Raw genomic sequence first — 14,722 nt, 5'->3', positions numbered from 1 at the left:
CTCGTATTTTCCCACCTTCTGTAACCGAAATGTTATTTTGGCCCCAAAGTCAGTGCCTCTTATTTTAAGTTTTTGCTATATAGCACACATCAAGTTAACACATTCTAGTTATTGATTTCTGTATTTGTTATATTTTGCTACAGTAATGCAGCTATCAGCAGTTATCAGCAGCTAATAGCAAACCACAAACACAAAGCTTCAGTGCCATTACAACAATAATGTTAATTTTTGTTCACAAGTCTGTGGATTAGCTGAATAGTTCTGCTGATCTGGGCTGGCATGACTAATCTTTGTTGGGTTCACTCATGAATCCACAGTCAGCTAGCAGGTTGGCTGGCTGCTAACCGATGCAGAATGAGCTTAGCTGGGCAGACTCAGCTCTGTTTTCTAGTTGCATTCTGTAGCGTGTTCTCATGAAGGAGGCAAGGGTCCAAAGACAAAGAAACCATGCAAGGAGACTTCTTAATACCTAGGTTTAGAACCAACACACATTACAACTCAGCTACAATGTACTGACTAAGAAAAGTTGTCGGGTTTCTGTTCTCGCGATTAAAAGGCTCAGGGGTCACTCCAGGTAAATTGGGTTAACTGAGCTGCGCAAAATAACCACACAAGAGACACAAATGTCTTTTTTTGGGGGGTCGCTGTGACGGCTCCTCTGACCTTAAGGGTCCACAAGAAGAGAGAGAGTGAGAGCACAGGCTGACCCCTTTTATTGAGGAGAAGCTATTCAAATGAGGCAAGGGTCAGGTTTCAGGGAGCTGAATCTGTCTTCATGATGTCCACTGTCAGCAGGTTGTCTGACATCTGGGTAGACCACACCCAAGGGCACAGTAAGAGAAGGGGACACACACAAGGCACTTCCATGGAAATTTCTTTTTTTTTTTCTTCTTTTTTTTATTGGTTGTTCACAACATTACAAGCTCTTGACATATTTCATACATTAGATTGTAGTGGGTTATGAACTCCCAATTTTACCCCAAATGCAGATTGCAGAATCACGTCCATGGAAATTTCTATCCTAAACAGGTCAAGGGGTTATATTACAAAGGAACAGGTGAGCGTAGCTCCACCCATGGGGCTGTAGCAAGACACATCCATGCAGGAGAGACACCATCTCTGGAACTCAAGAAGGGTGGGGAAAGCTCTGCCACATTTCTGTGACTGAGTGCCTCAGCACCCAGCCAGGGAGTCTGACTCAGTCACATTGGTCTCTCACAATAACTCATAAGGAAGGCCAGCTCAAATGTAAGAGTTGGAGAAAAATATTCCTATTCTTTGAAAAAGTGATTTCTAAAAGCTCATCTTTATTTTAAAATGCAGTGTTGGAGTTGAGTCTAGGAACTACTTTAGCTAGAAAACAATTTCTTTGAAAACCATTAACTGCCATTTAGAAGATACTTTTCATATGCATGTGGCTTCCTCTGACCTTTATATTACAAAGTTATAACAAAATATTATAAAATTAAAATCATTCAAGCTATACTATGAAATGTTATGAAACTTAAATTATACATTGTAACTATTACTTAATACAACAAATAATATTCCAAGTAAATTTACTTTTCTTTCCAAGTAAAGAAATTTACTTGGAAAATTACTTACTTTTCTTTTGAAGTAAAACCATGTTATTCTTTTGTCTAATAAATGTTCATTCATATGTAAAACCACCTTGCTTAATAAAATCATGTTAATGTTTCTCTTATAACTTTTGACACCCTGTTATAAATAATTCAGTAAATGAATTCTAAGAGAAATTGATAGAAATGAAATAATTTATGTAGTCAGATTTTCCAACAACAGAAAAACTAGGTATATATTTATTTTTTCCTGCCAGTTGCATCTCTGTATACATCCTAAAAATTAGTTCTCATTGTATCACTTCTACAAAATTTAGCAATGTCACAGTCCATTTTAGCTTATCTTATATATGAAAGACTAGTCTAAACAGAATAAACTGCATTACTTCCCTGAAAAAATAACGCATAGAAGAAATATGTTTTTGTGGCTCTTTGCAGCTTTCTTTCTATTTTTTATAGTGGAGCTTAACAAAACATTGTTTATAAATAGCTATTCTTAATTTCTCATATTCCATTACTTAAGATGATCCCTTGAAAATAGTGTTTTATTTATCAGGTATTGGAAACAAGATATGAAATAAGAAAAACAGACAGCTTTACTTTAGTCATTATTTCATTGTGTTGAATTTCTTTTTTCTTTTTTTACATTTTTTATTAGTGCATTATAGTTGTACATAATATGTTGGATTCTTCATAGGTAAATTGACTATCTTTTTTTTCTAGTTCAAATGTTTTCCTGCATTATAGTTTCTAATTGGTTATTTTTTAGTTCAAAAAAAGACATTGACTTTTTTTCTGTATTCATTTGTCTGGCTTCCTTAATAATAATCTTGTTAATTAATATACTTTATTCCCCCCTTAATATCCTCTTTAAGATTCTAAAATTAGGAAATACTTACACTACTATATTTAAGATTCTAACTTAGTTAACTTAATAGTTAATTTTTCTTTTTGATTGTCTCAATTGTAGAAACGCCAATAGAGACAAGGGTACATTACAGAGCATCTATTTTAAAATCTTAAACCACTTGTAAATTGTATAAGTAATTCAAGTTTCAAAAAGAAAGTTAAATACAACTTTTATGCTAGGAGGACCATGTGATTTATTGAACAAATCAGTATACTTTTTATAGTGAAATGAGGCCCTATTTATGATAATATGTCCATACAGCAGGTGAAAATCAGAATTACTATAGGCAAATCAGGATAAGTGGGTGTCCTTATACTAATCAAAGATTCCTTAAGTAAAAATAAAGCAACACCCATCATTGTTTTTCATTAATGTACAGGCTGGTTAGAGCTGGCTGGGCCTTTGTAAGTTTGATCATGCATCTGTTCAGCTGGCAGTTTAGCTGTAGGCTGGTTGGTATAAAGTGGCCTTCAAAGAGACTCCTCAGCCCTGTCATCTCATCTTCCAGCAGGCTAATCTGGGTTTATCAATTCTTACCTTTGATTGACTTGCAAAATAATATATTTGCTTACATTTGTTGGGTGCAATAGATTAGTCTTAAGGTCTTAAAAAATTATTTAAAATATCTTTGTCTTTAGAAATGAGCCGATTTCTAATTAATTTTCATGGTAATTAATTTTACTAAAATTAAACATTGTTTTTCCTTAACGATAAACAAATAGTTCAGGTACTAACAATCTAAAGAAAAAATATTTTATTTTAACATTTTCCTGTCAATTTTGCTAAATGTAGTAGGTGTGCAAACTCTAAAAATTGAAATTCTAAAGCATTGATCATAAATATGTTATTAAATGGAATGTAAATGTATGTCTTATAAACAGTAATATACATTGATTTTTACTATATTAGAAGTATATGATTACAAGATGGCAAACTTCCTAAATGATTATTCAAAATGTATTTGTTAAGAGGCCTCCAAAGTAAGAGGAAATATTACCTTTTATTTTATTTATTTTGGTACTTGGGATTGAACCCAGAGGCACTTTACCACTGTACCAGATCACCATTCTTTTTTATTCTTTATTTTGAGACAGGATCTCGCTACATTGCTGAGGCTAGCCTTGAACTTGGGATCCTCCTGCCTCAGCCTCCTGAGCCACTGGGATTAACAGGCGTGTCCTACCATATCAGCTTACCTTTTAAATATTAGGGGAAAAAACTGCTGTTTGAACATTTGTTTTCATTGGCATGGGAGATAAGATAATGGGATTAAATTATAGCACAGCAATTTCAGTTAGTTGGTAAACTGAGGGAAATTTTTCCCTCATAAATATGCTACTATTTTTTATTTATTTATCCCCTGCAGGGTGTTTAGATTCATTGCAAATTTTCACTGTTATGAATAGTGCTACAATAAACATGGGGATGCAGTTATCTTTGTGGTTAATGACATTATCTCTTTGGAGTATATCCCAAATAGTGGAATAGATCATATAGTCTGTTTTTAGTCTATAGATAATATAATCTATTTTTCATCTTTTGAGGAATTTCCATACTGTTTTCCATAACGACTGTACTAATTTACATTGTACAAAAGTTACTTTTCTCCACATCCCTATGAGCATATATGTTTTGTCTTTCTTATAATAACTATTCTAATTGGTGTGAAATAAGTCATTGTAGTTCTGGTTTGCAATTCACTGATTAGTGAAATTAATTAGTTCATGTACTTGTTGACCACCATTTATAAGTCATCTTTTGAAACATGTCTGTTTAGTTCTTCAGCCCATTTTTTAATTGGATTTTTGTTTGTTTGTTTGTTTTTGATGTTCAGCTTTTTGAGTTCCTTATACATTTTGGATGTCAGTTCCTTGTAGGATGAAGTTTACAAATATTTTCTCACAATCTGTAAGTTCTCCCTTAATTCTGTTGATGATTTCTTTTGCTGGGCAGAAGTTTCTTTCTTTGATATAATCCCTTTGTGGATTTTTTACCTTTTTTGCTTTTACCTTCATAATCCTGTCTTAAAAAAATTTACCTACACCATTGTCACAAAGTGTTTGCCTTGTTTTTTTCTTGAAGTTATTTCATAATATTGGGTTTAACATTTAGGTCTTTGATCAATTTTGAGTTGAATTTTTATGTAAGGTGAGAAAGAGATCTAGTTTCATTCTTTTGCATATGTATATCCAGTTTTTCCAGCATCATGTATTGAAGAGTGTCTTCTCTGCATTGAGTTCTTGGTTGCTTCTCAAAAATCTGTTGGGTGCATGAGCGTGGATTAATTTCTGTGCTCTCTGTTCTGTTCCATTGCTCCACATGTCTGTTTTTATGCTAGTACCATACTGCTTGAGTTACTATAGCTTTGTAGTATATTTTGAAGTTAGATATTGTGATGCCTCCAGCTGTGTGTGTGTGTGTGTGTGTGTGTGTGTGTGTGTGTGCGTATGTTTAATCACTCAGGATCACTTTGGCTATTCTGGATTTTTATTGTACCGAAAGAATTTTAGGATTGTTTTTTCTATTTGAAGAAGGACATTAGGGGTTGATAATATGGCAGTGGTAAGAGTACTTGTGTAGCATGCCCAAGCATCCCCCACTCCACCTCCTCAAAAAAAAAGAAAGGAGAGGGAAAGAAAGAGAGTTGTTGCTATTTTGATGGGAATTACATTAAATCTATAGTTTGCTTTGGGCAACAATATTGGTTCTTCCATTCCAAGAGCATGGAGTATCTTTTCATTTTTCTTGTGTCCTCAATTATTATTTCTTTCATCAATAATTTATAATTTTTTGGGATCTTTCACTTCCTGTGTTGGGTGCAAGGATGTTTACAATTACTATGTCTCCTTGCTAGAGTGATTCTTTTATAAACATGTAATGATGTCTTTGTCACTTTTTGCAGTTTTCAATTTAAAGTCAGCCTTATCTGATATTAGTACAGCTACTCCTCACTTGTTTTTGCTTTCCGTTTGTGTAATATATCTTTCTTTTACTGATTGCTTAGTCTGTAATATCTTAATTATTAGTGGAGTTTTTAATAAAGAGCAAACATTTGGGTCTTGTTTATTGTTGCTGTTGTTTTAAATCTATTTGGCCAGTCTGTATCTCTTGATTGGTCAATTTAATTCATGTTTTAATATTCTCTAGTAATACAAATGAAATGTTATAACAGTTTGATTTGATTTAGGTATGTTTGGAATATTCAATAATCTTGCATACTACTAATAATGAGGAAAATATCGTTTGGGAAATAAATTGAAAAGAATACTTTTATATTGTCTTATTTTATTTTTGGATTAAAACAGTTTAGTTTTAAACTTTGTAGCTACTACTGCTCTTTTTAGTTATAAACTGGCATCATTTCTGTGTCTAGAGATATTCTACTATAGAGTAAAGAACATAAGATGTGGAAATCAAGAATAAGAATATGGATTTGAAGGTTGTATTCTTAATTTTAATAACATCACAAAACCATGAAGCTTAAATCCTTTTAGAAAAACCTAGGAAAACTCAATAAACCAAATTATCTCAAATCCTTTGTATTTATGGTTCTGAGGTCATTAAACTCATAGAAATTTATGGTTTGATTAAAGGACTATCAGCAAAAATTAAGAAAAATTTGACTGCTTTTTTGATTGATTGACAATGATTATGTTAGTTATTTTTGCCACTGTGACTGAATGATCTGACTAGAACAATTTTAGGGGAGGAAAGGTTTATTTGAGGGCTCACAGTTACAGAGATCTTAATCCGTAGAAGGCAGGCTTCATTCTTCAGGGATCCAGGTGAGGCACAGTATCATGGCAGAAGAGTGTGGCAGAGGGAAACAGCTCACATGTTGCTTAGGAAGCAGAGAGAAAGACTCCACTGGCCAGATATAAAACATATACCCATAGCTATGCCCCAGTGAATTACTTCGTCCAGCCACACCCCATCTCCTTCCAGTTGCCACTCAGTTAATCCCATCAGTGATTAATTTATTGATTAGGTTAAGGCTGTAACCCAATCATTACTTTTCCACACTTTCTTGTATTGTCTCACATGGGAGCTTTTGGGGGAACACCCCACATCTAAATCATAACAGATTACAACCTTAAAAACCATGATTCCTTCTCTATAATGTCATATATGAATTGATAACTTCTATTTAAGTAGAGGTGATTGACACAAGATTAAAAATTTTACAATAGAAGGAAATTAGAGACAACATATCAAAGGGAGGAATGTAAATACTAAGCAGTATTAAAAATAGACAGTATAGAACAAAATGACAAATACAAACGATTCAAAATTTTCGTGTCCAGGCTGGGGATGTGGCTCAAGCGGTAGCGCGCTCGCCTGGCATGCGTGCAGCCCGGGTTCGATCCTCAACACCACATACAAAGATGTTATGTCCACCGAAAACTAACGAATAAATATTAAGAAATTCTCTCTCACTCTCACTCTCACTCTCTCTTTAAAAAAAAAAAAAATAAGAAAAAAAATTTAAAAAAAAACATTTTTTTCGTGTCCATATAACTCAAATTGTTTTTGAGTTTTCCTGCTTAAAGACAGCCTTTAACACTTTAAATCCAATATTTTTCTTTTTATAACATTTATATCCCATATTTTGGGAACAGATACCTACAAATTTAAGATGCTTGTTTAGAGCCAGGTACAGTGGCCTGTGTCTGTTGTGCTTGCATCTCCTGAGGCTGAGGCAGGAGGATTGCAAGTTTGAAGCCAGCCTCAGCAATTTAGCAAGACCCTGTCTCCATAATAAAAAGGACTCAGGATGTAACTCAGTGGTAAAGCACCCCTGTACCAAAAAATAAAAAATGAAAAAAAAAGAAGAAAATGTTTATTTAGTGAGTTGAACCTTTTTTCATTATAAAAGTACCCTATTTTATAGCCTGGCAATGCTGTTGCTTTAAACTTTGCTATTTTCTGATATTATGACAGTGTTTTTTTGATAACACTTGCAAAATATACCTTTCCCTATTTTTTTCTTCATGTCTTCCTTTTCCTTGTATTTTCATATTTTTCTCTTGTAAACAACAATAATGGGATTTACCTTTTACATCTTCTAGATCACTGTCTTTTAACTGGAGTATTTAACCCATTTATATTTAGTGTAGTTATTGATATATATGTGTTTACATCCATTCTTTTATGTTTTGGTTTTTGTATATTCTCCTTTTGATGTCTCATGTCATTTCTATTCATGATCTGATCTCTGCCAGTATTTTCAAGCTTATATTTCCTAAGGGATTTTATGTTAGCTTCTTTCAGACCTTTAGGGCAATACCAATCTAAAGCCACTTTTTATTCTTTAATGAAAAGTTTCAGACACCCACACACATCTCCTAACCTCACCAAAGGTTTTTTTTTTTTTTCCCACTTATTAGTACCCTCAACCTTTTTTCAGTAAAATTCCATCTCTTACAGATAGAATTTTGTTTTTATCCTGTTAACAAAGTCATTATTTTACCTGAATTTTTTTCAAAACAGTTCCTTAATATAAAATAATTAGATTTATGTTCACATTCCCTCAGTCATCTTATACATGTGTTTGTAAATTTCACTTATTTAAATCAATATTCACAAGAAATTTATAGGTTTCATTTGCTTACACATCTTTTAGATTTTTAAAAACTTTATGATTGGTGGTCTAATCTAGAGGCTTAATTAAATCCCAGAGAATTAAAAAATTTCTTTTTAGTTGTTGATAGAACTTTATTTTTTTTAATTTATATGTAGTGCTGAGAATCAAACCCAGTGCCTCACACATGATAGGCAAACTCTCCACCACTACAGCTACAACCCCAGCCCCTAAATCCCAGTAAAATATTTGAAAAGAATCCTCAAGTGGTAGTGTGTACTTCCTGTTTTATTACATCAGAGGACATTTAACACCTGTCTCTCTCTCTTGTTGCAAGATCTTTTCAGATGTTATAAACGTGATGGATACATTATGAAGTTCCCTATCATTTAATAGATGCTATTCATTGAAAATCTTTGCCCATAGTCATTTTATTAAGAGTTACAAATTGTGATATTCTAATACTGGGTTTTCTTTTGGCATTATTAACTGGGATTCTCTGAAGAATTTTGGCTCATTATCTATTTTATTGCCCTGAAATTCAGTTTGCCCAGAGTTTTTGCATTATGTTCTAATATCTTTCAAATATGGTCAGTTTTTATTTAATGTCATTATGAACTCATGAATTTTTAACTTTGTGATGATAATATTGCATCATCATTCTTTTTGATGCTTAAAGGAATCCCTATTCAGCTTGGTTTCGGTGAACTTTCCACTGAACAAGCCACATACTAATTGATAGCTTTCTTGCTTTCTTCTCAGACTACTCCAGACTATTTAAATAACATTCCCTGCTCCAAACCCAGAATCAATCAAGGAGCCCCAGTTCCTTTTATTGGGAAATAGTATGAAATCATATGTGCTAAATGAATATATTTTTGTTGGATCATTACTTCTAGGCCTCTTTAAAGGCAGGGTTAGCAGATACATTTTTATGAGAAAATACATCATGAGTTTATACTGATTTCCAAATTCTAATTTAAGATTATGAGATTTTCCTTTTTTTATTTCATATTAGTATTTTTTTTTACTTACAGTGCAAATCTTGATTCCCAGCAACATAGATTGATATTTACTTGCTTTATTTATATATGTGTACAGACATATCTGTGGAAGAATAGCAACATTACTACCAAGACAATAAATATTTGAAATTTCTCTATGGATCTCTTTTATTACTGAGATATATCCTATAAGGAAAAAAGACAGTCAAAATTATATTTTTAAAATTACTAGAAAAAATTCTCTAAAATTGCAATCAACTAGGGCTGTGGTTGTGGCTCAGAGGTAGAGTGTTCACCTATCATGCATGAGGCACTGGGTTCGGTCCTCAGCATCACATAAAAATAAATAAATAAAGGTATTGTGTCCACCTACAACTAAAAAATAAATATTTTTTAAAAATGCAATCAAGTAAATAACATTAAGTTAATTTGTTTTAGGGTTGTTTAGGGATTACTGTTTTGCCTTTTTAAAATTTTTTTTAGTTGTAGTTTGACACAATTCCTTTATTTTATTTATGTATTTTTATGTGGTGCTGAGGATTGAACCTAGCGCCTCGCATGTGCTAGGCAAGCGCTCTACTGCTCAGCCACAACTCCAGCCCTGTTTTCCTTTTTACTTAATTTTATTTTGTAATCTTTATGATTCCAAATCAAAACATTTTAAGTCCAGTGTATTGAGATCTTCTTTTCATCCCTGTCCTTCCTATTTCTCCATAGGTAGCTATTTCATTTTTATTATTTTGTTGTTATATTCTTTCATTTATTTACTTTAGAAAATATAAGCAAATAATAGTTATAACCTACAGCATAAGTACATAGTATACATACTTTCTGTACTTCGCTAAAATTATCTTAGAAGTCACTCCTTTGGATAAACTGATACTTCCAGTCCTTATTATGTTTGCATGGTTGCATCATTGTAGAGTTGTACCCTTGTTTATTCATAATTCTTATATTGATGAATGTTTTGTTTTTTGTTTTATCATTTTGCTATTACAATTAATGATACAATGAATATAGCCTTCTTCAAATATCATTTAATAATTTTTGCCATAGTATTTTTGGGATATGGTCTTAAAAGTGGTATGCTAAATTAAAGGCTTTTATCTATGTGCTTTTACTCCTTTTGTCAAATTACTGTATTTATGGGATTGCACCATTTTGCATTCTCAACAGGAGTGTAGGAGAATTCCCTATTTGCCAACACCCTTTCCAGCAGAATGTTTTGCCAACTGTTGAATTTTAGTCAGTCTGATAGGTGAGAAAGGATATCCTGTTATAGTTTTTTCATTTTTAGTTATAAATTAGAAGTTGAACATCCACATATTTGAGAATGATTTGCATTCTTTTTTCTGTAAGCTGTTTATTCATACTATCCTTTTTTTTTTTCTTTTTTGGTGTTTTTGTTGTTTTCTATTTTTAAATTGTTTATATTTTGAGAATATTATCTAGGTTTTAAAAATCAAGATTAAGATCTCTGAAATATATCAGCATATGCTCTCAGAACAAAAACAGCTTCATTGCTTTGCCCACCTCATTGCTATTTTTTCTTCCTGTAAATTTGGATTGGTAATACCCATACTATCTTGTCAGTTCTTCAGTAATTTTATAAGATATATTCTTATAGCTTACATTATAAATTTAGTTGTCTTTAGCAAGAGGTTCTTCTGAATAACCTACCCTAACAGCCCTTAAAATAGAAGTATTTTATCCTTTTATTTTTAAATTTGATTTTTCTACTTGATATTTTTTCTAAAAATTTATTAACATGCACATTTTAACATTATGTTCATTTTAAATGTTTATGCCTTCAAAATATCACTGCTTTTCATAAAACATATATTTACAATAATAGATTGCTTTCATAAATGCTAAGTGAAAAGTAAACTTCATTTAAAATAATGTATTTACTTTTAGCGTTTTGCTTTTTTGTGTTTTTTTTCCCCATATTTTTAGTACCTAACCCACTGTCTATCACATAGGTAGGTCTTCAATAATTAGTCATTTGTGTGTGTGTGTGCGTGTGTGCACTCTAGAGATGATTCAAAGTGTATGTGAAGATATATATCAGTTATATGCAAATACTACACCATGTTATATAAGGGACTTGAGTATCTACATTTATCTAATGTCATTTTTCACAGAAATAGAAAACATAATTCTAAAATTCATATGGAACCAAACACACACACACACAGACGTGCACGCATGCACGCAAACCACTATGACCTGCAACACAATGGCTATTATCAAAAAGAGAACAACAGCAATATACCAGGTACTGCTGAGCATATGGAATAGAGGGACCTTTGTACACCATTGACGGAAAGGTAAATTAGTAAGCCATTATGGAAAACTATACGGAGGTGCCTCACAATGGAACTATATATGATCTTGCAGTCCCACTCTGGGTATGTATCCAAAGAAATTTAAATTCATACCAATTTACATTCTCACCAATGATGTACAAAGGTTCCTTCGCTTAACATGGATGTTGAAAAATTCCTAGAAATTTTTACTTTCCTTTGATTCCAGGCCTCTAGCTCATTTGATTTTTGTTCTTAATTATCTCACATTTCACATTTGGGATTGAACTCAGGGGCACTCAACTACTGAGCCACATCCCTAGCCCTATTTTTAATTTTTTATGTAGAGACAGGGTCTCCCTGAGTTGCTTAGTCCCTTGCTGTTGCTGAGGCTGGCTTTGAATTTGCAATCCTTCCGCCTTAGTCTCCAGAGCCGCATGGATTACAGGTGTATTAGATTAACTTTGTTATTTTAACACATATGTAGATGTTGAAGAACAGCATATTTTAAAATCTGTTTTAAAATGACTTCCTCGTTTTTCTTTAGTTTTTACCAGATTCGTGCATATATGAAAATTCCACCAAGAATTCCCCACAGAGTAGAAGCCAGTTTATTGCAAGCAACAGGTAAGCCAAGGAATATTTTCAAGTTAAAAACAAGTCTAGAGTAATATTATAATGGTCAATAACTTTTCTTAAACATTCCTGTTTTTTTTTCATAATATAAGATACCAAACATCATTACAATATTCCTTGTAAGAAATATATTTAGGACCTCAGTAGAATAGATTTGTTATCATGTGTTTTGGATTTCTTACCATGAACACATAGAAGAATGTTTACAAAAGCTGAATGAAAACATAGTAATAATAGGATCAATATATCATATGAGATGGAATTTTAAAACATAAGTGAATATGCACATGTAATTTGACCTAAAATCATAAATGTATTTTATGATTAAATTTGATAATATGCATTTTGACAACATTGTGTTAAACAAATTTTTCCCTGGGCTAGCAAATCTAATTAGAAAACAGAGCCAAAAGGCAATGTAAGAAGATACAGAATAAACAAGTTATTACAGTTCTTATTTACTTCTTTGGAGAGACTTCAGTATTTAAGTGTTTAAGCTAAAACTAATGACCTTCACATAATCGGTGGCTATTTTTAAGTTCCCGAGTGCAGCATATAGGTTGAGCTTCCTTAATCCAAAAAACAAAATCAAAAGTGCTCTACAATATGAAACATTTTGAACACCAATAGGACACCACAAGCAGATATTTCCATGCTTGACCTCAAGTGACAGGTTGCAGTCAAAATGGAGGTACATTAAATATATTGTGTAAAATTACCTTCTGGCTATATATATAAGATGTATATGAAGTACAAGTGAATTTGTGTTTTTATTTGGGTCTTATCCCCAAGGTATCTTATTATGTATACGCAGATATTCTACAATCTTAAAAAATTAGAAATCCAAAAACATTCTTGTTCCCAAGCATTTTAGATAAGGGACACTAAAGCTGCGTTCTGTTTTATTCCATATATTTAGGAATGGTTAATGAAACATTGTACAGAGTTGCTATATCAGTTGTAAATCTGATATTACTAGCTTTCAAAGCATTATAAAAATAATACACACCTAACATTAAATCTAGTCTGAGCATGATCCAATCAATCTTTGAAACTTAATGTTTGCTGGGAATTTGAACTGTTTAGGATGTTTGTTTTTAATCATTCTATGAATATTAAACTGCTAGGAAATGTTAAATTTTGATAAACTGGACATTATGGAGAGTTGATTCTTTCTGAAGACTATCAAAATGCTCAGGAAAGTCTGTTACTTATAATCAAAAAAATGTAAGAAAGATAACTTGTTCTCTGAAAGGACGGGGGTGTTCATCTTGTCTTGGCGCACATATATATGTGTGTGTGTGTGTGTGTATGTGTGTATGTGTGTGTGTATTTATTTATTTATTTATTTTATGGGGGGAAGTGGGGGGTTCCTGGAGTTGAACTTGGCTATTCAACCACTGAGCTATATCCCTGGCCCTATTTTGTATTTTATTTAGACACATGGTCTCACTCAGTTGCTTAACACCTCTCTTTTGCTGAGGTTGGCTTTGAACTTGCTATCCTCCTGTCTCAGCCTCCTGAGTTGCTAGGATTACAGGCATGAGCCACTGTACCCAGCTTGGCATATATCTTAGTGTTATATCTTATTGTCATAACAGGCCTTCTTTAGTAAGTCTACTTTCAAGAAACACAAAGGGAATAACTGTACTACAAAATACAGATTTGGCACTCTACTTTGAACTTTTTAAATCTAGTAGATGGAATTTTTTTGCTCCATTATTATCTCATGAAATTGCCAGTTGAAAAAAATAGAAATCTCTGACTTAGTTTTGAGATATTTTTCAAGATGGAAAGGGTATATGACATAGATGTCAAGAAGGTTAAGTAGGTTAACTACTTTTTTTGTGGAGGAATTGAACCCAGGGTCTCATGCATATCAAGTGAGCATCCTGCCACTGAGCTACATCCGTCACCCAGGTTAATTACTCTTAAGTAATGAATTTCCTATCTAGAATCAGTTTCTTCTTTATTATCATGAAGTTTCAAGAGAAATAAAGTCAAACCTGTGAATATTAATCCCAAACAACTGAAGGTTTTCTCATGTGAGGACCTGAGAGATTTTTTGAATTGAATTATTAATATATACTAAAGTTAATATTATTGTATTTTGGTTCACTTTCATGAATCCCCCCCAAAAATGAAAAAAAATAATATTGCTTTTTGAATGTTTGGTGTGCAATTATTTAGTTAAATGAGAAAAAAATTCTGTTTAAGAGAATAAGACATAAGACTGAACAATTTAGTGTAGGAAAGATTTATTTTGACTCATGGTTTCTAAGGATTCAGTTGTAGTGGGTTGGCTCCAAGGAAGAAATATCATGATGGAACGGCATGGCAGAGGAAAGCTGCTTAGTTCATGGCAGCTATGCAGCAACAGGGAGTTGATGCTTGAGAAAAAATAAATCATCCCATGGCATACCCCAGTAATTCACTACCTTTCAGTAGTTCATTCAGCGATCAGTGGATTAATCCATTTTATCTGTGTGATGGATTAATCCACTGATGAGTTCATAGTCCTCATGATCCAATCAGTAAAGCCCCACCTCTGAACCTTGCTGCCTTGAGGACCATGCTTTCCACATGAGAATTTGGGGGACATTCCGTATATGAACCATAATACAATTGAAACATTTAATTGTTAGTTTTATCATTTAGTGTCTGTTTTATTCATAGAATTATTTTTACCTTATTTTTCTCAGACT

General features: G+C 32.7%; 1 protein-coding gene across 11 annotated transcripts in view; it reads left to right on the top strand.

Annotated features, from left to right (window-relative positions):
* The window catches only part of Fam135a (family with sequence similarity 135 member A), a 104,263-nt gene that overhangs the window by 12,890 nt on the left and 76,651 nt on the right, over window positions 1–14,722 (top strand). For 10 of the 11 annotated variants that reach the window (XM_021732562.3, XM_021732565.3, XM_021732563.3 and 7 more), the window contains one exon: window positions 11,929–12,008. The exons of the other annotated variant lie outside the window; for it this stretch is intronic. In XM_021732562.3, the coding sequence (XP_021588237.1) occupies window positions 11,929–12,008 (80 nt within the window). The remainder of the gene's footprint in view (window positions 1–11,928; window positions 12,009–14,722) is intronic. 11 annotated transcript variants of the gene reach the window in all.

This window comes from Ictidomys tridecemlineatus, chromosome 8 (assembly GCF_052094955.1).
Source record: "Ictidomys tridecemlineatus isolate mIctTri1 chromosome 8, mIctTri1.hap1, whole genome shotgun sequence".
NCBI lineage: Eukaryota > Metazoa > Chordata > Mammalia > Rodentia > Sciuridae > Ictidomys > Ictidomys tridecemlineatus.
Note: the sequence above shows the minus strand (reverse complement) of the source record. Positions and strands in the feature narration are given on the sequence as shown.